The 27,534-nt window shown below is 41.8% G+C and overlaps 1 protein-coding gene across 11 annotated transcripts in view; it reads right to left on the bottom strand.

The window, feature by feature from the left end:
• Osbpl6 (oxysterol binding protein like 6) overlaps nucleotides 1–27,534 on the bottom strand; it is a 195,688-nt gene that overhangs the window by 64,561 nt on the left and 103,593 nt on the right. For all 11 annotated transcript variants that reach the window (XM_036186038.1, XM_036186042.1, XM_036186043.1 and 8 more), the window contains one exon: nucleotides 16,915–17,164. In XM_036186038.1, the coding sequence (XP_036041931.1) occupies nucleotides 16,915–17,010 (96 nt within the window). In that variant the 5' untranslated portion in view covers nucleotides 17,011–17,164. The remainder of the gene's footprint in view (nucleotides 1–16,914; nucleotides 17,165–27,534) is intronic.

The following is a 27,534-nucleotide window of genomic DNA, read 5'->3' as shown; positions in this document are numbered from 1 at the left end:
CCTAGGGAGCATGGCAGGGAGCTGCTAAGAGATGGCAAGAGTCTTGAAGGCCAAGTGGGAGTGAGAAAATAACAGCAGTGCATGTCGCCCCTTGAAGGTCACTAATGAACATCTTTCACGGTGCTGGATTCGACGTTACAGGAGTCACAGGAGTATATCCTGGAAAAAACCTTTAGAACACAAGAAAACTGAGCATGTTAGATGCATCACCAACTCCCCTTTGTCGCCCCCAAATGTTGTCAGAACCACAAAACCTGAAGAGAAACTTGACTTTGCCAACTATGTAGCATGTAAGCATATAGGCAGGGCATGAAGGATTAACTCAAGACATTTGAGCAGGAAAGGGAAACCAGATTCTCTAATTTCCAAATCAAGACACACACACAGAGATCAAATTGGAATAAAGTACACTAAACATGAGTTCAGTGTCTATAGATAGCAGCCGACTGTTAAAATGTAGCCTCCGTTTCATGGACCAGAAGGGTGAAAGACCACGTGACCCGGCCTTGGCATCTGGAAAGTAGCCTCCTGCATGCTTGGCACTGAGAACTCGCATCAATTTCTTCTTTCCTTGACTTTGGGAATAGTTACGCTGCTAAAAAAAAGAAGCCCATTCATCTTGAATCTTCACTATATATACAACACAGTGCATATCAAAGTGAATGAAAAGTCAAACCCTCACATTTTGTTGATTTTTTTCAAGGCACAGGCGATCATTAAAAACATTTACCAAGACATAGTAATGTGTTTTTAATATCTCAAGGGTTTTGTGGTGTGTGTGTGTGTGTGTGTGTGTGTGTGTGTGTGTGTGTGTGTGTGTGTGTGTAAGCGTAATTGATAAAGCTACCAACTGGTACCAAGTACTCCAGCATGTTAACAGAGAAGCCACTATTTCTCATACAAACTTCCATCCTATAATTTGCACTTTAATTGAAGTTGAGCACCACTGTTTAACCTAGAATTAACCAAAGTCAATACCCGAATTGGCTTCAAAATCACATTTAAAAAAAAACAACAACAACAAACATATTCTTCAGGCTTGCATTTATATGTGTTCACTGTCATAAATGAAAATCCTTGACTGTTATGTCATTAGTATCAGCAGCTATGAAAGTTTGGAGTGACAGACCTCATCTCAGATCCTAGTTAATTAGACTGCTGCTGCCTGGAGGTAGGGCCAGCTCCTCTGCCTGAGAATCATCATTTCGTCACTGTACCCCATCCCACAGCACTGTGGTAGTGCAGTAGAAGAGTGTGTGTTTAGCATGCAGGAAGGCCTGGATTTGATTCACAGTACCCCAAAAGGTGGAGGGGGCAGGGAAGAGTCTTAAACATAACTTCTGTAATACCGTCTCGGCTTCTCTTGGGTCTCGGCTTCTCTTGGAATTGTAAAAAACAGAACTCTAATACAACTGAACCTCTGACAACATTTAATGAATTTAACTTTTAAACCCCCATCTCTTGTTTACTGGATTGAAAGTTCTGGTCAACTGGGAAACATCAAATTTGTCCTTAAATGTGCAACTACAAAACTAGATCTATTCATATAATTTCTTTTAAGATCATTGTTTGTTCTATAATTGCGTCTTCTTTTCTTCTCAAGCTAACTATTCTCATTTTCTTTCATGATGGCTGGGAAACACACACACTCTATTGAAGGTTTAAAGCATGTTATTATATATAAGTGACGTAGAGGGTTACATAGACATATTGTTCTGCAAAAAAATAAAGCTTCCTCTCAAATCCAAAAGTCTTGTGAACATGGGGCAAGGACTCAACCCCTAAACATCATCCCCAGCCTGTCCAGGTACTTAGAGCATACAGAGGTGGGAGTACTTACCCATCTCCTGTTCTCCCTGCTCAAAGTGAGCTGGTGCATAAGGAGCTGGGTCAAGACTCTTGAACATAGCCTTCCCTGCAGCTCTTCAGCTCAGTAAGTCTGTTCTTCAGACTAGAGTTCACAGGTTTCAATACCTCCTGGGCAGCATGAGGAAATCTGCCCACATGACTGTCCTTTGGTTTCCTCCGTGTCAATAAACAAACAATGAGATTCTGCATAATAGCTGCACAGCTCAGGACAACTCACCCAGAGGAAAGCATGACTCCAAAGGTCTGCTGAACAGGGCTTCTTGTAACTTAAGGTTATTTCAAAGATGCAGAGCAATTGCTGGGAATATTTTAGGCTGTGGCTACAAATTTCTGTATAGACTCACTTTCCATCCAAGTGTGGGGCACAAATAACTAATGCCACTAAAATTGCTCACCTGGCCCTCTGTTATTACTTGCTTCCCTTTCACTGTGAAATCACTGACTAAAAGCAACTTGGGAAGGAAAGGGTCTATTTGGTTTACACTTCTGTGTCTCAGTCCATCCTTGAGGGAAACCAGGGCAAGAACTCAAGCAAACACTACTTACTAGCTTGCTCTCCATGGATTGCTCAATTTGCTTTCTTTTTTCTTTTTCTTCTTCTTTTTTTTTTCCTTTGGTTTTTTTGAGACAAGGTTTCTCTGTATAACAGCCCTGGCTATCCTAGAACTCACTCTGTAGATCAGGCTGGCCTTGAACTCACAGAAATCCACCTATCTCTCCCTCCTGAGTGCTGGGATTAAAGGTGTCAGGCTCAGTTTGCTTTCTAATTTGCCCTGAGACCACCTGACCATGGGGTGACATGCCCTGAAGTGGGCCGAGCCCTCTTGCATCAATTAGCAATTAGTAAAATGCCCCACAGACATGTCCACAGGCCGATGTGATGGAGACACCTCCTTAACTAAAGTTTCTTCTTTGCAGATGACCTAGTTTATGTCAAGTTGACAAAATTACCACCTTATTATCTATTTTGTGTGTGTGTGTGTGTGTGTGTGTGTGTGTGTGTGTGTGTGTGTTGCCTTCATGTGTAGTGTGTGTGCCTATGGAAGCCAAGTCATCCTCACTATAATTGCTCAAAATGCCAATCCTGCTTTTTGAGACAAGGTCTCTCACGATAACCTGCGGCACCAAGTAGGCTAGGCTGGCTGGCCAGCTAGCCCCAGGGACCTACCTCTCCTCATACCCACAGGCTGGGATTACAAGCATGCAAAGCACATTTGCCCAGCCTTCTATGTGCATGCTGGGGCCAGGATCGGGCCATTGAGCTTGTATTCTCATCTCCTCAGTCCCTCTAAGATAAATTTATACTTACAAATTATATCAAGTATTTTCAAAGGAAACTATCCAAATAAGTTAGAAGGCTCAAAGAGTTTTCATTATTCTTTTAGCTAGCTGCCAGGCCTGACTCTCTCCTAAGTGCCATGTGTTTAAGCACACAGCACAGTATTTCAGTGGTATTAGAAGTAACCTAATTGGGTAGTGTTGCCACCAACCAACAGTGAACTCCCATAGTGCTTACCATATCGCCCCCAACAATCTTTGCATGGATTATTTCATTACATCTCAAGCTTTTGTACCCAGACAAACTTATTTTATGGCTAACTGAACAGTGAGGACAGAGAGTCAGAGAGCTGCAGTCAGTAAGCACTAGGGTTTGATTCGAGATTCGATTCAGGGACCCAGGCTCTTAAATATCATCTTCTATTGAAGTTCAAGTCAATACTGGATGACATATGTTACAGGAATTTCAAAGACATAGCTCCACACTCACCAACTGAACACAAGGCAAGGATCCCTCCACCACAACCTTCCATGGATTCCGAGGTAGACATCAGTAAACCAAATGGAGGAAGGTTACAAGCTCTGAAATATCACACAACTTCAAGGTCAATTTCTTGGACAACCCTGAAATGAACCTTGAGGTCGTGTAATTTCCAGTTTCTAATTCTGAGAACTGAGTCAGTTGGCATTAGCTTTGGGTCTGTAGTGTATGACACAGAGCAAAAGATGTAATGTTTTTTAGACCAGAATACTGCTCTCATTTTATTTACCAAGTGCCAGACAAATCACTAACCAGGCTGGGCCGCATGTCTTTGTGTCTTCAATCTGTTAAGATGGAGATAATATCCCTCCTGTAGGACATAGAGTTGGCATTTAATGTATACAAAGCACCACCCAGAGACTGGCACACAACACAGCTGGCACTAAATGGTATCTACTATCTAGCTACACTACACAATCAATTAGGAAGCCCACATATTCTTACAGAAACAGAAGGATGCCTGTAGCTGTGTAGGGTCCTTCTGAAGAGATGAAGCCATATTTTCAGAGCCACCTTATTAGCCAGGCAACCCAGTAACCCTCATCAGGACCACAGCATGACCAGTGCATCAGAATTCATCATGCAAGCTGTCTATGTGAGCGGAGGCAAATGCCCTAGACATTCTCCATGGGAAGCCAACAACAGCAGTACAATGTGGACTCTGCAGCCACCTGAATGCCTGGAGTGGAAGAGGCTCAGGTAGTTGTCTGGATCATCTTAATCATTCCCTCCAAGGAATACTTTTCTCTGCAATAACACAAGACACTAGAGCAGTGGTTCTCACCCTTCCCCATGCTGTGACCCTTTAATACAGTTCCTTGTGTTGCTCCTCGTGACCCCCGACCCTAAAATTATTTTCGTCGCTACTTCATAACTGTAATTTTGCTCCTGTTATGAATCATAATGTAAATATCTGCATTTTCTGAGTCACTAAAACCACAAGGCCATGCTGACACAGTAGGAATCCTAGTTAGCAGCACCTGTCGGGCCCGTACTGAGAGCAGCAGTGTAGAGCTAAGTACCCATAAGTGCTCTGTGAAACTCAAAGTTAAAAATCTTAGGAACAGTGCCCAGAAAAGGTCCCATAGGACAATGGGAAAACCCACAGGGAGAAAAATAGAAAAAGTTACCCCAATGTTTCTGCTCTAAAAGGAGATTGTCTTTACGAATTAACACCTACAGACTCCACTCACGTGGCCTGTGTTTGGAAACCTTTTATCCTAAGAAGTCCTGTTTGTCTCTTGAGTGGGCTAGACACTTAGTGCAATGGAAATTCCCAGGAATCAAGGAGGGTGACCCTAGCTAAGACTTCTAGCAATGGGGGATATGGAGCCTGACCTGGCCATCTCCTGTAACCAGGCCAGATTTCCTGTGGAGGGACTGGGATCTACAATTTGTCCTACCTCCACAATATGCTGAAGTAAAGGTGGCACAGAAATTATGGGAATAGCCAACAAATGACTGATCTAGCTTGAGACTCAAACCATGAGAGGGAGCCCACTCCTGGTACTGCTTGGAGGGCCAGGACCCAGTGGCTGGACAGTATAGAGACCTAGGATAGAACCAAACACGACTGGCAAAAAAAAAAGTCAATGAAATGATTGTTAATGATACTTTGCTATACTATAGACTGGTGCCTAGCCCAATTGTCATCAGAGAGGCTTCACCCAGCAACTGATGGAAACAGATGAAGAGACCCACAGCCAAACATTAGGCAGACCATGAGAAATCCTGAAGAAGAGGGGGAAAAGGATTATGGGAGTCAGAGGGGTCAAGGACACCAAGAAAACCCACAGAATCAACTAACCTGGGCTCATAGGGGCTCACAGAGACTCAACTGACAATCAGGGAGCTTGCATGGGACTGACCTAGGCCCTCTGTACATATGCGACAGTTGTGTAGCTTAGCCTTCTTGTGGGACTCCTGGCAGAGGGAGCTGGAGTGGTCTCTGATTCTGTTAGCAGCTTTTGGGACCCTTTCCTCCTACTGGGTTGCCTTGTCCAGCCTTAGTAGGAGAGGAGGTGTCTAGTCTCACTGCAACTTGATATATATGACTGGCTGATGGCCATGGGAGGCCTTCCCTTTCCTGAAGACAAAGAAGGAGGAGAGAGGAGAGGGTGGCAGGGGACAGGACACAGATGGGGAGGAGAGGAAACTGTGATTGGGCTGGAAAAATCAATCAATCATCAATCAATCAATCAATCAATCCAGAAATGAAATACTGCTTGCGGGGCTAGAGAGGTGGCTCAGCAGTTAAGAGCACTTGTTGCTTTTGTAGAGGACCCAGGACACACATGGTGGTTCACAATCATCTGTAACTCCAGTTCTAGGGGAGCCTATGCCCTCTTTTCTGGCCAGTATAGGTACCAGGCACACACACAGTATACATACTTATATTCAGGCAAAACTCACACACATAGAAAGAAATAAAGCTTAATGAAAAAGAAATGTTGCTTGCAAACATCCAAGTGCTACCCTGATATCTGAGAAACATTTGACTACTGAGGGACCAAGGTGAGAGACTACAATAGCCTTTTAATTCCCATAGTGGCCTTTAAGGGGAACCAGAACCAGAACCTACTGCTCAATTCATCACTTAAGACTCCTGTACTCTGCTGGGCGGTGGTGGCGCATGCCTTTAATCCCAGCACTTGGGAGGCAGAGCCAGGCGGATCTCTGTGAGTTCGAGGCCAGCCTGGGCTACAGAGTGAGTTCCAGGAAAGGTGCAAAGCTACACAGAAAAACCCTGTCTCAAAAAAACCAAAAAAAAAAAAAAAAAAGACCCTGTACTCTATACATTCAGCAACATTAGTTATATAGCAACATGACTATATAGCAACTCAGAGGCTAGCCTGAGCTACAAGAGACCTGTTTCAAAAAGAAAAGTAGTTCCCTGTGGCTTGAAAAGGACACCAGAGTTAATCTACAATTTTACACTGTCACAATTACCCAGAATTCAAACAGTTTTCATCTAATAGTCACTCACATAATTTTGCTAACTGTCAAAGAAAAAGCTCTCTAATCTTTTAAGGTATATATATATATGTGACAGGCACAGCTGGATTATTCCAGTCCTCCTTATGAAGTCAGACTGTGTGTATCTATGATATGTCTATGTGTACCATACATATTTGCTGAAGAAAGAAAGAACAAACAGTGGCTGTAACACAGATAATGTCTCAGTTCCTGTCAAGCATGACTGCATGACCAGGAGATAAAATACAGGCAATAAAGGGGAGGGAGCCGGCCCAGCTCATGCCTCACTTGATTAGAAAATTGCCTCCCACTTCCCACACAGGGTGTCTTTCACCTTCATTTAATTTCTGGTTTAAATTTATGGTGATTATTAAAATGCTGACAGATAGGGAATAGTGAGAGAAACCTCTTATATATTTATTATAAAAAAAAAAAAGCAAAGAAAAGACAGAATTAAAAAACATCCATGGTAAGCAATGGAGCCTTTCAGCTACTTCAGCATATTTTATTTTTTTAATGCACATACAATTATCAAAAGCAAAAACTGGAATTGTACTGTATTTCAGTTTATTAACCTGCTTTTTCAATTAACTTTCTCCCAGCATTAGATATTCTTCAAAACACGTTCAAATGGCTGTGTGAGATCTCACTGGATGACTATGAAAGGCTGTCTAACTGCTTCCTCATTTCTGAACACTAGAGAGCTAATTTTTCACTGATATAAAATATTTTGATAATCATTTTGTGCACAACTATTCACATGCATATTAAATTATAAAGTAGTATGTAATCTTTGGTAATTTAATACACGAATACAGTATATTTAGAGCATTGTCTCTCCTATATAATTTTTGTTGTTTCCTTAGCATATAGTTTAGAAGCTAAATTACTGGTTCTCTAACATGACCTTTTTAAAGTTTTTCGTCTAAACACTGTTAGATCCAAAAAACACAAAATCAATGCATAAGTTTGGCAGCATTGTGAAGAGCATGCATGTCCATAAAATCTCACCAGGGCTAGCTATGGTGGATGTTACAAAATCAGCTTGCAGTTAGGATTTGAAGTAAATTTAAGTCTGGTGCCTGGAATGTGAACAAGGACATGCATGGGGGTAGAGGGTCACATTTGCACAGTACTTGTAACCTATAGACAGGTACAGTGGGGAGTGAGTGGAAAATATAGAAGTTTTACATTTGTTCCTTAAACAAAATAAAGGTTTTATAAACATAGGGTCCTTCCACATGATATTTGATAGTCCTAATGAGCACCTCAAAGTCTATTCTGACTTCCAAACTCCAGATAATAACAGACTCCAGGGAATGGCAGACTTAGGGCTTTTCCAACCATCTACAGCGTGAGAGGCCCTCTGGGACTCACTAACACCCTCTATTTGGTGTTGTACCTACAAATCTAACAAGCTGTGTTAAGCTTGAATCTGACAGACAGATTTACTGCTGTAAAAATGCCATTCAAAACCAGGAAGCTCGGGGTACATGAACATGGGTGAAGGCAGGCCCAGAGAACCAGCAGGCCCCTGCAGGCACCCCAGAAACAGCAGCAGACTCCTACCCGCTAATGATGATTTCTGAATCATTTGTGGGTAATGAGTGGCTACGTGCCAGGTGTCACATTTCTTTCCAATGGTCTCTGCTTCAGCACTTGTCACCTGTGCTGCAAGTGTGCTGTAAACAGTGAATGACAGTGGTGGAGACAACGGGACGCTGGAAGGGGGAGGGGCTGCTCATTAGTATTTCTAATGGGAAAAAAGGCTAATTGCAGTTTGCAGGAAACAGACAACCAAAACTTTGCATTCCAAAGCCAATATATGCAATAAATATACAGACGTGTCAGCAAGCACGATGCCGTTCACTAGGACAGCTATACTCCAGGACGCCCATGAAGACTGGGGTACCATCAGGTTTACAGTTTACTAGTCCAAAGAGCACAGGAACATCAGCACTGATGCTCAGGGGGAGCATGAGGGGACAATACTAACCCAGAAGTGACAGACAGATCCCGCTTTGTGGAGCTCTCCTCTCAGTACCCGGAAGGCCCTTCCCTCAGATGGCCAGCCTGACTGGCTTTGTAATAAGCAACTCTATCAGTATGGTGGCCAGAACAGGGCCTCCAGCAACAGAAAGAGGGCAAACCCTGTCTTCATCACGCACTAGCTCTGGGCTATATTCCCACATTTCAGTTCTCTGGAAAAGGTACTCATGGCCAGCTTTCACAGTGAGTGCTCATGAGGTATGTTGCTACTGGGGTTCTGTCTACTCATAAACTCTGCCTCACATTTAGGATTTTCAGAATATCCAATTAGCACAAGGTGTCTACATTAAAACTTGACTAGAGTATGAACTACCACAAAGGAACCCCCCCCCCCCCCCCGCCCCACCAAATACTAACAAGGAGCAACCCATCTTAACTCCCAAGACCAGAACAGACTGGTATATTCAGGGCAGTGTGGCCATAGACAGAAATATTAATTTCTTATTGAAAAAAAAAATTCTGGGTTGGGGATTTAGCTCAGTGGTAGAGCGCTTGCCTAGCAAGCGTAAGGCCCTGGGTTCGATCCTCAGCTTAAAAAAAAAAATTCTTATTGATACTGGTCCTCAATACTGAAACGTGAACTCCACACAAAACCTGGGATCCCCAAAAGGCTAAATTTAAATCGGAATAAAGTTAAGGATTTATTAACATTGAATACTAGAGATTTAGTCTTTAATACCACTCTGGAGAGGACAGGGCAGATTTTCTAATCAGGTTCAGGACCTTTCTGCACATCTGCATGGCTACTGGATTCTACAGAGATGCAAGAATTCATGTTATACTGCTCCCCACAGAGAAGACCTGAGAGGGTTTAAACTGCAGGTTAGGTATAAAACTGGGAATACTTGTGGTTTTTCCTCTCAAAATTAGAACATTTGGGGCTGGAAATGGCTCAGCTGGTAATGAATTTGCTGCATAAGCATGAGGACCTGCGACTGATCCCCCAACACCCGCATAAAGCTGAGTAGGGCCGTGTGCACTTGTCTGTAATCTCAATGTCGGGGAGGCAGAGACAGGCAGATCCCTGAGGCCCACTCGCCAGCCAGAAAGAAGCATCCTGTGTTTCAAAGTAGAACCCTGGTTATCTCACTGAAGATGATCCAGGGATTTAGAGGAGACCAATTCCAATCCAGTCATAGATAATCTGGGTGATTTTTTTTAAATCACTGTCTGTCTGTCTGTCCAAGAAGAGGACTTGTTATGAGAACTTAGTACATCAGCTATCGACATTCACTCTAGGGGCCTTTCCACATGGGCTACAGATGCTGATGTGGCCATCAGAAGAGTTATACCAGCATGTAGTCCTGCTGACTCATTGCTGGGGATGGTCCCACACATCACCAGTGGGTACAACTGCAGGGTTCTTGTTGGTTTTGAAATATATTGCTCTTGATAACTAACACACAGGAAAATTTCAGATGCACGTGTGTGATGGCTAGTCTCCATCGTCAATTTGACTGGACTTAGATTCACCAAGAGACCACACCTCTGGTATGCCTGTGAGGGGGTGTCCAGAGGATGAACTGAAGAAGGAAGGCCCCTACTTCCTGACTGCAGATACACTGTGACCAGTGGCCTCACACTCCTATCTCCCCATCATGATAGACTGTGTCCCCTCAAACTGTAAGTCAGAATGAATCCTTCCCTTACCTGTCTTTTATCAGGGATCAATAAAAGCAACTAATACAGGACTTGGGAGATAGCTTGGTTGGCGAGGTGCTTGTTGTACAGGCATGAGAATCTCAGTGTGGCAGCATGTGTCTGCAATCCCAATGCTGGGAGAGCAAAGGCAAAAGCAGATCCCTGAAGCTCGCTGGCCTGCTAGTCTAGCCAATCAATGAACTTCACGTTCAGTGAGAGACCCTGCCTCAAAAAAGGAGATGGAGAGCAAGGAAGGAAGACACTCAACACTGACTCCCGGCCCCCACAGGTGTGAGCACACACGTGTACCTGCACCTGCGAGTTCACATGCACACACACATGAAAATCTATTCATATAAATATTTACACACATACATCATGAGGGGGATGCGAGCGTGTGGGGGCACACACACACACACACACACTCGTAACACACTTATGTAACAGAAATCTCTAACTGTTAAGAATTGATCATGATATTGAATATAAATAATGAAACTGGAAAGATCAACTACTAATCTATGACTTATTTACATTTTCCCTTGTTTACGATCTCTGAGCTTCAGCTAACTTTATATTATTATATATAATTGCTGGCATTTTTCTTCGATTTCCTTAATAAACAAAAAGGACTAATTCACTTTAAGACTGACAAGATCTAACCTGAGGAGCTGTGACAGTTCACTCACAGGAGACAGCATTAGTGGAAATGAGACACGCTGACCCTGTGTTCTTCTAGCCATGACATCTGATTTTCTGAAACATCTTGATCATGGTACAAATAAATACAAGCATCGGTACAAATAAATACAAGCATCGGCACTAAATAGGGCACACTCTTGAGCCTGCTCCAACAACTATGTAAATTGTCCTTACAAGGCAGTCTCTGCTTCTGTCTGATAACACTCCCTTCACAGACCTTTGCCACTCCTCCCTACACCCGCTCTCAGGGGAAGGCAGAAGAACCTGGTTTTCTCCACTCTCTCTTCAATGCTTGGACTAACTAGCCTTTTCCTCCCAACATCTACACTTCTCAGACTCAATGGTTGTTCTCTCTCCTTCTGTCACATCGGATTTCAGATTATTTCCCAACAGCTACACAAGCCTGGAAGTCTGCCTTACAACCTTCTCTCCCTCTGACTCCTTACACACATCTTCATTCAAACACACCCTGAACAGAGCAAATGCCCAAGACTACACAAGGTACCAGGAGACACTGCTGAATGGATGAAATCCTTGTGTTCATGGGATTTGTACTCCAGTAAGTAGCAGAGACTAGACAAAAGGATAAAATGTAAATAGATAAATATATAACCAACATCCAGACACACAAAATGGTGATTAATGTTCTGAGAAAAATAAAATCAGCTACATGGGTGAGTGATAAGGGCATGGAGAGAAAGAAGGCTATCCATGAGGGGACAGTTAAAAAGTGAGTTAAGAGCTGGGCGGTGGTGGCCCTCGCCTTTAATCCCAGCACTCGGGAGGCAGAGCCAGGCGGATCTCTGTGAGTTTGAGGCCAGCCTGGTCTACAGAGCGAGATCCAGGACAGGCACCAAAACTACATGGAAAAACCTGTCTCGAAAAAAGTGAGTCAAGTGTGTGAGGAAGCCAGGCATGGCTGGAGGAAAAACTTATTCAGACCAAGGAGACAAAAGTACATAATAACCTTGAAGTAAGAACACCATAACACACTTGGTACATCCCAGGAATAGACTGCAGGGAAACAAAAGAAATGCAATGTGGTAAGAGATGGGGTCAGAGGTCAGGCAGACCCAGATTCTAAATGGCCTCATAGTCAGTGCTCAGCAACTCAGCGTCATGTGGATGTCCTGGAGGATTGGTGAAGAAGAGTTAAATCTACCTGGGATTTTGAAGGGAACGCTGGTTATTCTGTGAAGAACGCCCTGGGTGATGGGTGAGGGTAGAAACTGGAAGACCAAGTAGGCAGCTGTGGCTTTCTACATTCCAGATGAGGAACCATGCAGGCTCAGACCAGAATGGAAGGAGAAGAGGTAGAAGGTAGCTATCAGGTTCCAGGGGAAGGAAAATCTACAGGGGTCTCTGTTGGTCGGAAGCAAAACATGGACAAAGAGAAGCTGAGGATGTTTCCAGGAATCTTGGGATACATCCATCAAACGAGAAGTGTCTGTTACTGATGGGGAATTTGGAAAGAGGTACCTCTGAGAGGAGAATGGTAAAGTCTGTTTGGGATACCCTAAGATCCATTAGCTCCCAAGTGGATTTTCCTGGGTAAGTTAAATATTACTGTAACAGGCCTACTGACATCCGGGACCAAAGTTCACAAATTCAGCTCTTGCAGGAGCCAGGCAGTCCATATAAATCAATATTAGAATAACTGATAGACAAGGACTGTGGCCGACCAGGTAGGAAATGCCCCCATTTAAACTAGAAGCCACCACAAAGACAATCAGTGTTGCCATTTAGAATCTGAGCACAGTGTCCCTATATCTTCCAGTTCATAAATGCAAGGAAAAAAATCGATTTTTTTTAAATAGCCAAGTATTAGGAAAAAAGTTTCGGAATCTAAGTTCTAGAAGTGTTTAACTAGACGTTTTACTTCAGAAATTAACAGTAATCTTAATGAATTGATATATAACACCAAAGGAAATGTTGTTTAGCATTTCTCTCCATTTATTTAATAAGAAAACTTTTATTTCCATATGCTTCAAGGGACAAGCTTTATTTGGGGGAATTTATGAGGACGCCTTAGATGTCTAATCAACTCCTTTATTACCCCTTTGGAAGTTTCAGTGGCATGTTTATATTGAGAAGCTGTGAGGTGTGGCAGATCACACACACAGGCAATTATGTTAGGTGTCCTAACATCTTAGACAGAGTCATAGAGAAGTTCTAGCAGGGCACGTAATGAAGCCTTGAGCTTGTTAGGGCCTAAGTGGACTCTGACCCTGTCACTGGATGAAGAAACACTTAGTGAAATCCCAGGTACTCGTCACATCAGGCCCCCATCTTCTGTCTTTTGTCTGCTGTGCTGTATCACTTAGAGACAGGAAAAGACAGCCAAGTGCTACTATGCACAGATGTTCTGTTTTATTTATCCATGAGGAAGAAAGGGGAGGGCAAATAAATCTGGCATGGAAAATTTGTAATAAAAAGACAAGACGGATATCACTGTAAGTCTTTAAAAATACCCTCTGTTTAGAAAAGTTTACAATACAATGTAAAAGATCAACTCATAGATCCACAAAGTAAACAATACAAAAATGCCGAACATTAACCAAAAGCTCTACGCCAAGGTCAGTGAAGGAGAAGGGAAAGTGGTTTTGAATGGCCAGTGAGAGTCTCCCATGAGCCATCCTTGATCCCAAGGAAGCATTAGAGGGTGGAGGTTGGGAAAGTACTCCTCTCAGGGAAGATGAGGCAGAGATACAGATGGGACAGATTTAGGAATCACAACACACAACATTACACGTTGTGAAATGGGGCTGGACCAGACTAGTCTTCAGTGGACACACAACCCATAAGGAAATCTGGCTTTATTGTGTAGAGAACAGGAAGCCTTTGAACGATTTCATGACTCTGCCATGTTCAAGGAATTTGAAATGATGAGGTCCTGAAGATGCTAGTGAGGTAAGCGTCCTCAAAGGACCTGGGAAAAGGTGACGAGAGTCTGGACTGGGGAGCGGACAGTGGGAACAAATGGAAAGGATGGTCTAGAGGAGGAAGATGATCTACAGAGGTAATCTAGGGACTACAGGTGAAACTAAGGAGAAAGACACAGAACAGGCCCCATGTCACTGAGAACCATTCTCTGACAACAGACTAGCGCAAATATTGCTTTATGTCACAGACGGAGAGGAGGACATCTAAGCAGAAATGTTTAAGCAGCTCATCAGCACTGTGCACCTAGAACCTGTGAACAACAGGTAAATGAGGTGCATTAAAATACTCCTGCCTTCTCTGCTGTGTGTCATCCTTCACTAGGTGACTGGGAGAAAGACAGAGTTGAACTCTGCAACATAGCAGTATCTGCACAGATGTCTGCTAAATCAGAGGAAGGGAAGATTGAATGAAGACTAATTTGTCACACTTTCTCTGTGCCCTTATATTCTACAGATACACATAAAAGTACTACACCACATCATAGCATATGCTAAACTTTCAAGTTCTCCATATTTATTCTGAGTTTTAGGGTAGTGATGGAGGAAAGGAGGAAAATGGATGATCTTAATTCCTTATTCTTCTCCTCTTTGAGGGAGATGAACAGACACAAAAGAGAAGTCAGGAAACAAAGGAGAAAGACTTTGGGAGTGTGTTCCATCTACGGAGATACACAGGGACAAAAGTAAATTGTCTCCTTAAAAAATAATAGCCATGCCAGGCGGTGGTGGTGCAGGCCTTTAATCCAGCACTCAGGAGGCCGAGGCAAGTAAGTGGATCTCTGAGTTTGAGGCCAGCCTATAGTCTACAAAGTGAGTTTCAGGACAACAAGGACTAAATAAAGAAGCTCTGTTTTGAAACTCCCCCCAAATTATTATTATTATTATTATTATTATTATTATTATTATTATAATAGCTCTGGCTAGCCTGGAGCTCACGATGAATACCAGGCTAATCTTGAGCTCATAGAGATCTGCTTCCCCTAGTCTCCAGAGTTCTGGGATTAAAGGCATGTGCTACATAGTGAGACTCTGCCCCAAAACAAACAAACAAATTAGTACTTGCATTGTCTAAATTTCATGATCAATTTACACACACTCTTCCCATCACCAGACTTCCCACTCGAAGCCAGTCAGGAGTCATCCATTCAACCTTCAGGCTCCCTGCAGCAGGCCAGGGTCCCCAGTGCCACTGTCGTTTGAAGGTGGGGCCTAGAGCTCAGGTGCAGCAGGCAGAGCAACAAGGTTTTCACAGCTGTCATAGACTTTTTTTATTTACCACAGGTCTCCAGGGTGAGCTGGGTCAATGTCTTCCTGCTCCTTAGCAACCAGGAAGGCCACGTGACTTACACTTTCTCAATTTAAATGCTCAGAGCAAGGGAAAAAAAAACCTGGAGAACCCATAATGGGAAAGAAGAGAGAGGCAGGTGAAGGGTAGACTTGCCAGCTTAGGGGGCATCTCAGCATGCAGTAGTTATTATTTAACACCAAGTCCTTCCATTCACAGCACCCTGAGTCTCTGAGAATCTACAAATGCATTGCACTAAACATTACATCGGGTAGTCACAGATTAGTTAATGGTAGACGCACTTCTAAGATAGTGTATAGGTATCCTTTTGGAACACTGTAACAAAAGGCACCAGCATTAAAAACTTCCCCAAGACCCTGTGGTAGGAATGTCTGCATTAGGATCTGTGAAAAATATACACGGAAGAAATCACCAGTTTGGACAAAGTGCCCCGGAATTTCTTGCTATAAGTGGCAAGGGTATGATGGGAGGTCTTGAGGTTGGGCGTTCTCTCTCAAAAGCACCCACAGAAATGCACACCAACTGCTGTGAATCCATATTTGAGTTGTCCACTTAAAAATGCACATACAATGAATTATTAATAGCTGATGTACAGCCTGGTACCATGGCTAACACCTATAACTGCAGCACTTGGAGGCTGACCTAGGAGAATGGCTGAAAGCTTGAGAACAGCTTGGGTTACACAATAAGTTCCAGGCCATCCTGACATGTGAGATTCTGTGTCAAAAAAGCAAAAGCATAAAGGAAAAAAACAATAACTGATACATTTCTTTAAATTAGGCAATATGCGCTGATCACTTAAAATGGGAGTGGAGCAGAGACGTGAGGGGGTCCTGCAAGACTATTCACTAAGTAAAACTCACACAAAGGAAAATTCCCATGAAAAAGTTGACAAGGTACTTGTAAATTCCCACGTCTACAACCAAATTACTATCATAAGACACACATAATGGCAAACCGTTATTCCCAGCTGCGCTGGCTGAAACACCGTTGTGGTGCCTATGGCCAGCATGAATATGATGAATCCCCACATAACCACGGCAGCAGAGCAGTCCCCCAAATCCAAATGTAGAAACTGCAAACAAAAATAGCTTTCCGGAGTGGATCAAATGGGACAATTGGTGTATTCCACCATAAATAAGCTCTGACCCTTCACTTCCTCCGCTGCCTTCGGAAAGCATTCAGTCCTTGTTGCTCAAGGTTCCTGAATATTACAATGTCGTTCGTTTGCCTCCTAACTCTGAGTCTGACAGTGACTAGGTCCCAAGGCAGAGGTAAGGGCTCGCAGAGCACTGTTAGTCTTACAGATTCATGGGTTCTTTTGCACCTCCCTGAAGAAGAGGGACATGCACATCACGATCCTGATACCGGCTCCACAGCTACCTAAAGGAACCCCGCTCCATGCTGTGGTCTGTGCTCTGAGCCCCTACCCTACCCCCAAAAAAGAGAAGCTAGTTTAACAGATTCACACTATTGGACATAGTTACCTAAAGTAAGGGGGTGACCTGCGACATGAAGGACTTAACAAGCTTTCAGTTAGCCATCCCATGCTATCCAAACAGGGCTCTATCTGCAGAAAATGATAAAATGCACTGAGAATCTTCTCCTACCTGCCTGCTTTCCCTCTGAGACGATGTTGAGGCACTTCTGTGGGTTGGAGTGGATGTTTTATGAGCAGGGGATATGCCCTTCTCGTCCGAATTCATGGCTGCAATTAGTCTAGGGATGTACACGTGAGACCATCCCAATCTTCTTTCCAGCTCTCAGACTAAGAAACAGACGATCTGCAGCTTTAGTCCATTTCCCATGAATCAGGCTGGACCAGGAAAGCACAGGCCTCTACTGAGGTGTCCAAACCACCTAAAGACAAAACACACGGAAAGTCTCATGTCATTTAAAAAGAAATCAAAATCCTTACATTTAGGGGAAAATTAATTTGCACTAACAAAGGGAAGTCCACATACTTAGATGTGCAGGTCTGAGGCCCAGAGACAGAGGTTGTAAGCACAAGTTATGATGATACAAATATGCAAAATGATTAATATATGAATTCTGAAATTTCTGTGTTAGGAAATTTTATAATAACTCTAAAGTTATTTTTAGAATTTCTAACATTATGCTAACAGATTATGTGAACTTGTATATGTGTTCATTAGAATTTTAATGACCCTTGGGCTGGGCAGGTAACTCAGTAATAGAACATTTGTCAAGGATAGGCAAGGTCCTGGGTTCAATCTGGACACCCAAAACTAATAATTACTAATTTAAAAAGAATAATTTCAGTAATTAAGAGAACTTTAATGAACTTGTAAACCTGGATATTCTAAATGATTGAAACTTGTAATCCTTTCTTGGAATTTTTAAATCCCCTGCCATTACATTAAAATAAAAACTGCTCAGCTGAGCTGGAGCAATGACTCAGTAGTTATGAACACTAGCTGCTCTCCCAGAGGGCCTAGGTACAATAACCAGCACCCACAGGGTGGCTTACATGCTGTAACTCCTGTTTTAGAGGATCCAGCTCCTACAAGGGTACCAGGCATACAATGAGACATAGACATGCATGCATATAAATATAATTAAATTAAAAAACCTTTAAAAAAATAAACAAACTTCTTATTGTCCAAAACGGAAGACAGGCTTAAAACAAAACTAGCCTTTGTAAATCAAAAATCCAAAGAGCCAAAAGCTCTTGGTTGAACAGTGGTAAGGCTTCAGCTTGGACTAGCAAAAGGCAGTAAAATAAGCCAACACCTGCAGATGATCATTTAATCTCTTCAATGAAGGCAATCTAGTAAGTGTGAACACAGATTGGGAAGCCAAGCCCTAGTGCCCGGAAGCAGAAAAGTGTGAACGCTATTTAGATCCTGGATTCAAAGTACTTAGTTTTCTGGTCCAAGATGTTTTACAAGTAGATGCTGACGCTTGAGCCAAGTATGGCAGCTTTGTGATGTGTCCAAGTACCCCTGTGGGATGGGGCTGAAATGACCAACTTATTAAACCACTATCTACTCAGAAGTAAATTCAATTCAAGTTTCAGGCTGTTAGTCTCTGATATACAACCGCCCTCCCCCTCTCCTGTTCCCACCTCTTTCTTCTTCTTTCCCTCTCTTCCCCTCCCTCCCCACCCGCTCTGTACCTCTACCTGCACTGTCTTCATTAGTATTAATGCTAATATTTTAATTTAACACAGCATTTTCAGGATAACTTATTCATGGTGAAATGGCCATGTGCCATCTTATTGCATTATGAATACACTGAAAAACTATCAAAATCAAAGAAAATAACGGATAAAGAATTAAATACATCCCAAGATACAATTTTGAGGTTATTGTTGTTATCTATGAATTTGGGGTCTCTTGTGTTTTTAAGGAAAAGGTGTTGTGTAACTTTTCCTGGAAGACTGGGACAACTCACCTCAGATAATGAACAATGAGAGATCACAGTTCAACTTAGTGAACCACTGAGTTACTGGGGTTACTTAAAGGAGTATGGGTAAGGGGTTGCATACAGGAGAATGGACAACCCAAAGCAGCTGTATCACTGAAAAATTCATCCCAGCATGGGTGATGGTTCAAAGCTCCATCCCTTCAGCTTCCTATATGGCTTGTAGGCAGCTTGGCTGGTGGGACAGTTTCCTCTACCACAAATATATCTGCTTATATAACCAAAAGGAGGGGGTCCTTGTGAATCTTGCAAGTTCCAGGAACCTCCTGAAACTTGTAAGTTTTATTTACTTCCTGAATATTAGGGAACCTCTCTTAAGGATGGAAATGTTCCAAGCGGGCAGAACCTGCTCCACAACACAAGCATTTCAAGTATCCAGTATCAATTTAAATGATTTTTACATCTCACCCTAATCAATCTAACATTTGATTACTTGCTCAATTTTTAATGCCTTACAAAAGGAATTTTAAATTCTGTTTGAAATTTGAACCTACTTAATCTCTATCCTACAGTATGAGGTTTATTATGACCTAAGAAAGATTTATTTCATCTCCATGGAAACACATTTTCAGAAATTGCCTAAACAGTGTTGTAAACCCAAGACCATACATTTCTAAGTCATCACCAACACAATTACTATATTCAACAAGAAAGAAAAACACTAACAGAAAACAGCAGTGATGTGAGAATAGAAAACCCCATTTTTCTCTCATTTTCTCCTTGTATCAGTAGGAGCACAAGTATTGTGAAGTGCTGTAGCATTTGCATTTATTTACACTGACTGAAATACAATTCAGATGTAGGATCCAAGGACCAAATCGGGGGAAACTTCTGGAACTTGCTGTTTATAGGCATCATAAATGATATGTGACCAGAAAAGCATTTGAAAGGAAAGGACTATTTAGCCTGAGCTAAGCTGTGATGCTGTATGATTAAGCTCCAAGCCCTAGGAGTTCAAAGAAGGGCTCACTGCCTGCTGATTCACACCTCCTTCAGGCTGGGTAGAGAGGTCCTCAGAATTCCTGCATTCCACATTGGTAGAGAATCAGACCCCATGAAAGGAAAGCAAAGAGTTTTGACAGAAGAAACACAGGTTAGTTCTCAGTTGTTGCCCACAGATGATGGTCACTTCCACTCAAATGGTTCCACGTAGGTGATTGGCCTATGAAATCAATTCCCTGGGAGAGATGAAGGAAATCTGAACAGAATAGTGTAAGTCACTATAAAACTAAAGGAAACTATGAAAAGCGTGGATGATACAGTGTGGATTTCAAACAGCATGTCAGTAAGTGTTCCTGGTTAAAGAAGAACCAAAAACATTAACAAGATTCAAACCAAACAAAATTCCATTATGGTGAATTTTAAAAGGAGAATCTGAGTGTGAACCAAATATAGTTGGCACCAATAATCTACTGGCAAAGATCAGAACTCACACAAAGAAAAGAAAACCAAAGTATGTAAGTGTGTGTGTGTGTGTGTGTGTGTGTAAAATCTCAAACACCTGTGAAAAATTATTCCCTTTGTGGAAATAAAATCCATATACACAAAGAAAATATAAAGTTTATTTAGAATGAGGGGAGGTAGCTCTAGAATACAAGCGTTTTCACAAAACTTAAGAAAAATGGTGTCTTCAACAGAGCTAAGACAGGTTTGGAGACAATGGGATTGACCTAGTTACAAACTTGAAGCTATTAATGCCATCAGAATTAGGATTCAGCAATTAAAATGATAGTAATGGAGTACAGCATGGTTCTTCAGGGAAGAAGTTATCTTACTACATTTTATTTTATTATCCCTTAGAAGCCTGCTTGTTTTCTAATGAGAGATAGGAAGAGAGTGGACCCAGACAACAGGAGGGGATGTAGGGAGGAACGGGGAGTGGGGGGGGGGGGCAATAATCAGGATATATATTATCTGAGAAAAATATCTATTTTCCATAAAAGGAAAAGTGTTAGAATAGGTTACCAAAATACAAATACACAGGATGAATAAAATGTTAAGAAGAAATGAAGAAAGAAGAGAAAGAAAAAGAAGGAAGAAAGAAAGGAAGGAAAGAAGACAGAAAGACAGACAGACAAAATTAAAGGAATCATCTTGCAAAAAGAGAAAGGCCAAGGAAACAACACTGAACAGGAACACAAGGCAATTTGCTGAATCTACAGATAAAAATGATACTGTGCAATGACTAAAATGGATGATACCCAAAATATTTCCAAGCATAAAAATCTGATCACATTTTGGCAGGAAAATAAAGTAGAAAATAACTCAAAAGACCCCAATGAAATTAGTGAATTTAGATTGCACTGTGGGAAGCAATTAAATGAAATTAAAATTTAATCATAAAGTCAGAGCAAGAAAGGGTTTGGAAAGTGCACTTTTCTAAGCATGTCTTAGGTTGAAGAAAAATGAAATGGTATTAAAGAATATTTGGAAACAGATAAAAGTCAAAACCCACAGCACTCAACCCTCTGCTCCACCTCCAGGCTCCTCCGTCTCTGTCTGTATGAGGGAGTGACTTCTCCATGCCGTGGCCTTGATCATTCATTCCATTACTACACCCGAAAGAACAAAGGCAACCATCCTTCATTTATAAACTCACAGAATTAGAAGAGATGTCTAGAGATTGAACACAGAACTGGATATTTTTAAATACTTCAATTAACAAATCAGAGTTAGGGGTTGGGGATTTAGCTCAGTGGTAGAGTGCTTGCCTAGCAAGTGCAAGGCCTTGGGTTCGATCCTCAGCTCCACATTAAAAAAAAAAAAAATCAGAGTTATTCCTTTGAATTAACAAAAAAGTGGCTGACTAACCAATGAAAAGAGACAAAACTAGGCCGGGCAGTGGTGGCGCACACCTATAATCCCAGCACTCGGGAGGCAGAGACAGGTGGATCTCTGAGTTCGAGGCCAGCCTGGTCTACAGAGCTAGTCTAGGACAGGCTCCAAAGCTACAGAGAAACCCTGTCTCTAAAAAACCGAGAGAGAGAGAGAGAGAGAGAACTATAAACAGATAAAATAAATGAACATACCAAGGAATAAAAGACACGGACTTGGGAAATTATTGTCACAATTTATAACAGCTAAGATTAATAAGTCAAAGCAAAATATTCTAGAACCATCCTAGTAGACTCAAAGTTTCCCACCATTTAGAATCCACTCCTACAACACATAAGGCTATGTCTTAATATGTTGGTGGTGTTTCTGTAGACATGCACAAACAAAAGAAAGCCCCGCCTCCGCCACACACACCTATCAATCCAGCATAACAACAAAGAAGAGTAAAACCATTTAGCAAGGACAGCCAGGCTAAACAGAGAAAGCCTGTTGCAAAAACAAAACAAAACAAAACAAAACAAAACAAAACAAAACAAAACAAAACACCCAAAGAGTAAAAGCGTTTCCATTGACATCAAGACACAGATGCAGGCTGTTGCCTGAGTGATACTGTCCATCGGAAATGCTCAAAAGGGGCTGGGGAGCTCGCTCAGTGACTCAGACATCTGCTGAGCAGGCACCAGGTCTGCCCACATAGAAGGTAGGTACGGTGGTATAGGCATATACCCAGCGCTGAGGGGAAGAGACAGGGGTTTCCTGGGGGCTTAGTGGCCCAATCCCAATGGTGACTGTGTGTGAGCTTCAGGTTCAGGGAGGGAGACACTCTGACAAAGAAGTGACTGAGGAAGACATCTCAACATCAACGTCTGGCTTCCATGGACATATACATGCAGTACCCACTCACCCACCCCACAGACACAGATACACACACAGACACACAGACACACACACACACACACAGACACACACACACACACACAGAAACTCAAAGCACGCAATGCTGGAAGTTGGAGAATATTTTCTGGGTAAAAGATTAAATTGAAGGGCTGACTGAGACTGTAGCTCAGGGGTAGAGTGCTTGTCTGGCATGCCTAGGGTCCTAGGTTCAATCCCAGTATTGCTGTGGGGTGGGGAAAGGGGACTTTTAAAGACACAATTCAAAGCAGAGCATGGTGGCTCACACCTGTACTCCAAATACTCAAGAGGCAGGAGGATGGCTCTGAGTTTGAGGCCATCCTGAACTATACAATGAATTCCAGGGTATCCTAGGCTGCAATTAGACTCAGTCTCAAAACAACAGCTAAACCTCTCCAAAACAAGACAAATCATAAGGACATAAAATGCCATAAATTTATATAGGGCCTCCAGGAACAATCTCTCCTGAACCCATACAGAGATTTGCAGAAAAGGCTATTATCACTGTACGTGTTGCTTGTGTCTGCTCAGCATTGTTCTAACTGCTGTAAAAATATTCACTTAACTGCCTCAGTGTCAGCACGGGGTAATGCTTTCATATCCCTCTCTGTCTGAATGATGAAAGTGAGGCTAGAAGGTAGTTACTTAATGGGTCAGTCTTTGGGTGCAGGCGAGACAACCTGACTGTGGCTGCAGCCTGTGAACACAGCCATCACGTACATATACACAGGTGTGCTCACTGATGCACCATCCCAGAGCACAACTCAAGCATGGGCTCTCAGGGATGGTGAGGAAGGGGTTACAGCGTGCCTAGGCCACATGCTGTGTGCAGTCTTCCAATTTGTTTTGCTATGGAGGTGCAGGTGCTGGGAATGGAAGCCAGGGCTTTGCGCACACCAGGGAAAACCCTCTATTTCCGGGCTACACTCCCAGCCCACAGCTTTCAAATTCGGTGTCTGGGGAAAGAATAAACTGGGGAAAAGATGGACAAAGAGAGAATCTGGATTTTGTATTTGGATTCACTCTTAAACTGAGCTAAACATGATAAAACGTGCGTTAACCACACGTTGATATGTTTTAATATAATTCCTCCAAAATCATCATGGAATTCTTAAGAATTTGGACATAGTATTAAGTTCATGTGTAAGAACAAACAGGTAAGACCAAAGAAAATTATTCTAAAAAACAAGAGCAAAATCCTCTTCTGCCATACATTCAAGCTGTTTAGCCTCTTAGGAAACGCAGCCAGAGCAATGAAACAGAGATTCTACCAACAGGAGCAGCAACAACAACAAAATCAGTGAGAATAATATTTTCAACAAGCTACAAAGCTATCAGAAGAAAGCTTAATACCTTACTTAGAGCCAAACCTACTGCAAAAGCTTTAAACTTCTAAAGGTAAAGCAAAACCCCTAAGAACACTAGGAAAAAAGTATTAGACGAACTTGAATCATGCTGGAGTAGAGAATAACTTGTTAATAATGGTACTTGAGCCCCTACCCCCGAAACACTTGGAAAAACATGAATTTGACAAAGGTTTAGTGTTTTAATATCTAAAAGTTCTTGCAAATCAATAAGATAAAAATGATAACAACATAGAATGACTGGGACAATTCCCAAGGGCAGTGACATAAATAATCAACAGGCTGCCAGGGGTAGTCTAATGCCTTTGTCCTTTCCAGGAGAGTTTAATTTGAACAATTCTAATTCAATTTTTGCTAAGGAAATCATGAGGCATGTAAAAGACAGACACACAGTGAGATAAACACAGGCAATCCCCTCCACCCAATTAAAAAATTATTTATTCTCTTTTACAAGAGGATTAGATTATTCTCTTTTACAGTAAATATAGATTAGCACTGTAATCACTCATAATAAAGCTATTTCCATTTGACAAAGGCATCTCTTCGGAATTCTAGAATCAAATTCAACTTTTTAAAAGTTGCCCTATGGTTGGTTTTACAAACTTTGTGCATTTGACAAAATCAGGACTAAAAGTCCCAAAGACAGCAACTTATGGTAAGTAGAAAATTAAATTTTTTAAACAATTTAAATAAAGACATATATGTTGTATGGGTGAGCATGAATCAGACATGTTAAAATGTATTTGAGTTTTATTTCATTTCTGTAAAGTAGAAGGTCAGAAAGAGTGATAATGGTGGACAAGAAGGCGGACACACATTCCCTGACTCACTCTGTTTCTGACTGGATGTGGTAACACAGGATCGGTGCAAGAGAAACTTGAAACACATTCACACTGTGAGTAAACACGTGTGTGTGTGTGTGTGTGTGTGTGTGTGTGTGTGTGTGTGTGTGTGCGAGCGCGCACTGAAGATCGTCTCCATCAGACTGACCTATGAACAATTTTAAATCATTGATTAATGACTGATGTGGGAGGGGCTGGCCCACTGTGGGCAGTGCCACCCTTGGGCAGGTGGTCTTGGGTTTTCATAAGAGCAGACCAGGAAAGCAGGAAGCAGCACTCCTCCACAGTGTCTGTTTCAGCTTCCGGTTCCAGGTTCCTGCTTGAGCTCCAGGCACCCTAACTTCTAAAACGAAGTAAACCATTCCTTCCCCATGTGATTTAGGTCTGTGTTTTCTCCCAGCAACATAAACCAAACTAGAACCTATGTTACATTCATGAGCATATTTAGGGCAGCATCATGAAAAACTGCCACATAATAACCAAGCCTTTGGCCTTGAAAATCATAAAAGGAAACATGATTATATATCCTCATAACTTTAACCACTGTAACATTTCATGTAACTTGTGCAGTAGGGAAATCACTGACAAGTTACATGAAATCTTGGTAAACAAACAAACAGATTTGACTCAATAAGGAAAAGAATTCCTTATTACACTTTATTTCTTCCCTCTAGTAAAAGTTTGCATAACAAAGGCTTCTCTTTATTTTTTCTCATTTTGGTTTTTTGAGACAGGGCTTCTCTGTGTAGCCTTGGCTGTCCTGGAACTTACTCTTTAGACTAGGTTGGCCTTGAATTTATTTAGGTATCTGCCTGCCTCTTAGATAGTGCTGAGATTAAAGGTGTGTGCCACCACAGGCCGGCTAGACTTTCCCTTTCTTTATCTCACAATGGCTCTTGTTGTAGTTGTTATGTTTTGGTTTTGGGTTTTGAGATAGGGTCTCTCTCTCTCTCTTGTTTTTTTAGATGCATATATTTATTTGTAACAAAGGAATTCGTGTACAGTGTTGAAAATCTACAACTTCTTGTTAACTTCACATTTCACATTTTCACTTCTTTTTAAACAAACTTTTGTGGGAGAGGATTTGGTTTTCGAGACAGAGTTTCTCTGTGTTGTTTTGGTGTTTTTCCCTGGAACTCCTCTGTAGACCAGGCTGGCCTTGAACTCACAGATTCCCCCTAGCTCTGCCTCCCAAGTGCTGGGGATTAAAGGTGTAAGCCACCACCGCCCAGCTATAACCTGTTTTTATGTTAAAAAAAAAAAAAAAAAAAAAAATATATATATATATATATATATATATATATATATATATGGAAAATGCTATAAAGGACCACTGAACTCGATGGTGTATTTACATAACTACATCTGCATAAAATAATGATTATAAAAGTTTGTTTAAGCTGGGTGGTAGTGACGCACACCTTTAATCCCCAGCACTCCGGAGGCACAGCCAGGCGGATCTCTGTGAGTTCAAGGTCAGCCTGGTCTACAGAGGAGTTCCAGGGTAAGGCATCAAAACATCACAGAGAAACCTTGTCTCAAAAAACCAAAACAAACAAAACTTAAGCCAGGCGGTGGTGGCACACACCTTTAATCAATCCCCAGCACTCGGAGGCAGAGGCAGGCAGATCTCTGTGATGAGGACAGCCTGGGCTACAGTAGTGAGTTCCAAGAAAGTGCCAAAGCTACACAGAGAAACCCTGTCTTGAAAACAACAACACAACAAAAAAACCAGGTTATAATTCCAAAGTCCAGAGTTATTTGAAACTGGAAAATATTTTCTCTGTAGAAAATAGTAAAAATGATAACATTTCCCAATAAGCCTTTTTTAGCCAAATAATAGTTGAATTATACATATAAACATTGATTAGATCCTGGGATACAGAGAGCTATGTTTTACCTAAGTTGTGTATGTGAGATTCCTATTCATCTTCCCCTTCACTGTTTGATTTACAGCAGACATTTTTCTATAGGCTAATCCATAATCTAAAAAGATTTTAGCCTCCCCTCTTTAAAGTACAGACAGCATATCCTTTCATCAGCTTGATATGGTACAAACTCTTATCCTAATATTGAAATGTTTCACTAAAGCATGCCCAGTGATAGGGCAAAACCAAACTTATTATAAGCCACAGCTATCCTAGGGTCCTCACTGCTAGCTAGTCTCCCTGGATCTGTGGGTTGCAGTCTGATTGTCATTTGCTTTATATCTAGTATCCACTTATGACTGAGTATATACCATGTTTGTCCTTCTGGCTTTGTCCATCTGAGTTACCTCACTCAGGATGATATTTTCTAGTTCCATCCATTTGCCTGCAAACCTCATGCTATCATTGTTTTTCTCTGCTAAGTAGTACTCCATTGTGTATATGTACCATATTTCCTTAATCCATTCTTCAGTTGATGGGCATCTAGGTTGTTTCCAGGTTCTGGCTATTACGAATAATGTTGCTATAAACATAGTTGAGTATGTATCTTTGTGGTATTATTGAGCATTCCTTGGGTATATGCCCAAGAGTGGTATGGCTGGGTCTTAAGGTAGATCAATTTCCAGTTTTCTGAGAAACCGCCATACTGATTTCCATAGTGGTTGAGATAGGGTCTTATTTTATAGCCCAGGCTATCCTGGAACTCTGGATCTTCCTGCTCTCTGTGTGCTAGGATTTACAGAGCGTGCCACCACACTGACATCACTTCTAGGTCTTCTAACCACTGTAGATTTTAACTATTTCTCTGTACTTGTTCATGTGGAAGTCTCTGAACATTATCTTGAACCTGCCATTTCCTAATAACAGGTCTCTGTGAAATTATAAGGTATTGTATTTAT

Source organism: Onychomys torridus, chromosome 4 (genome assembly GCF_903995425.1).
Source record: "Onychomys torridus chromosome 4, mOncTor1.1, whole genome shotgun sequence".
NCBI classification, from domain to species: Eukaryota; Metazoa; Chordata; class Mammalia; order Rodentia; family Cricetidae; genus Onychomys; species Onychomys torridus.
This window is presented reverse-complemented; position numbering and strand designations above follow the sequence as displayed.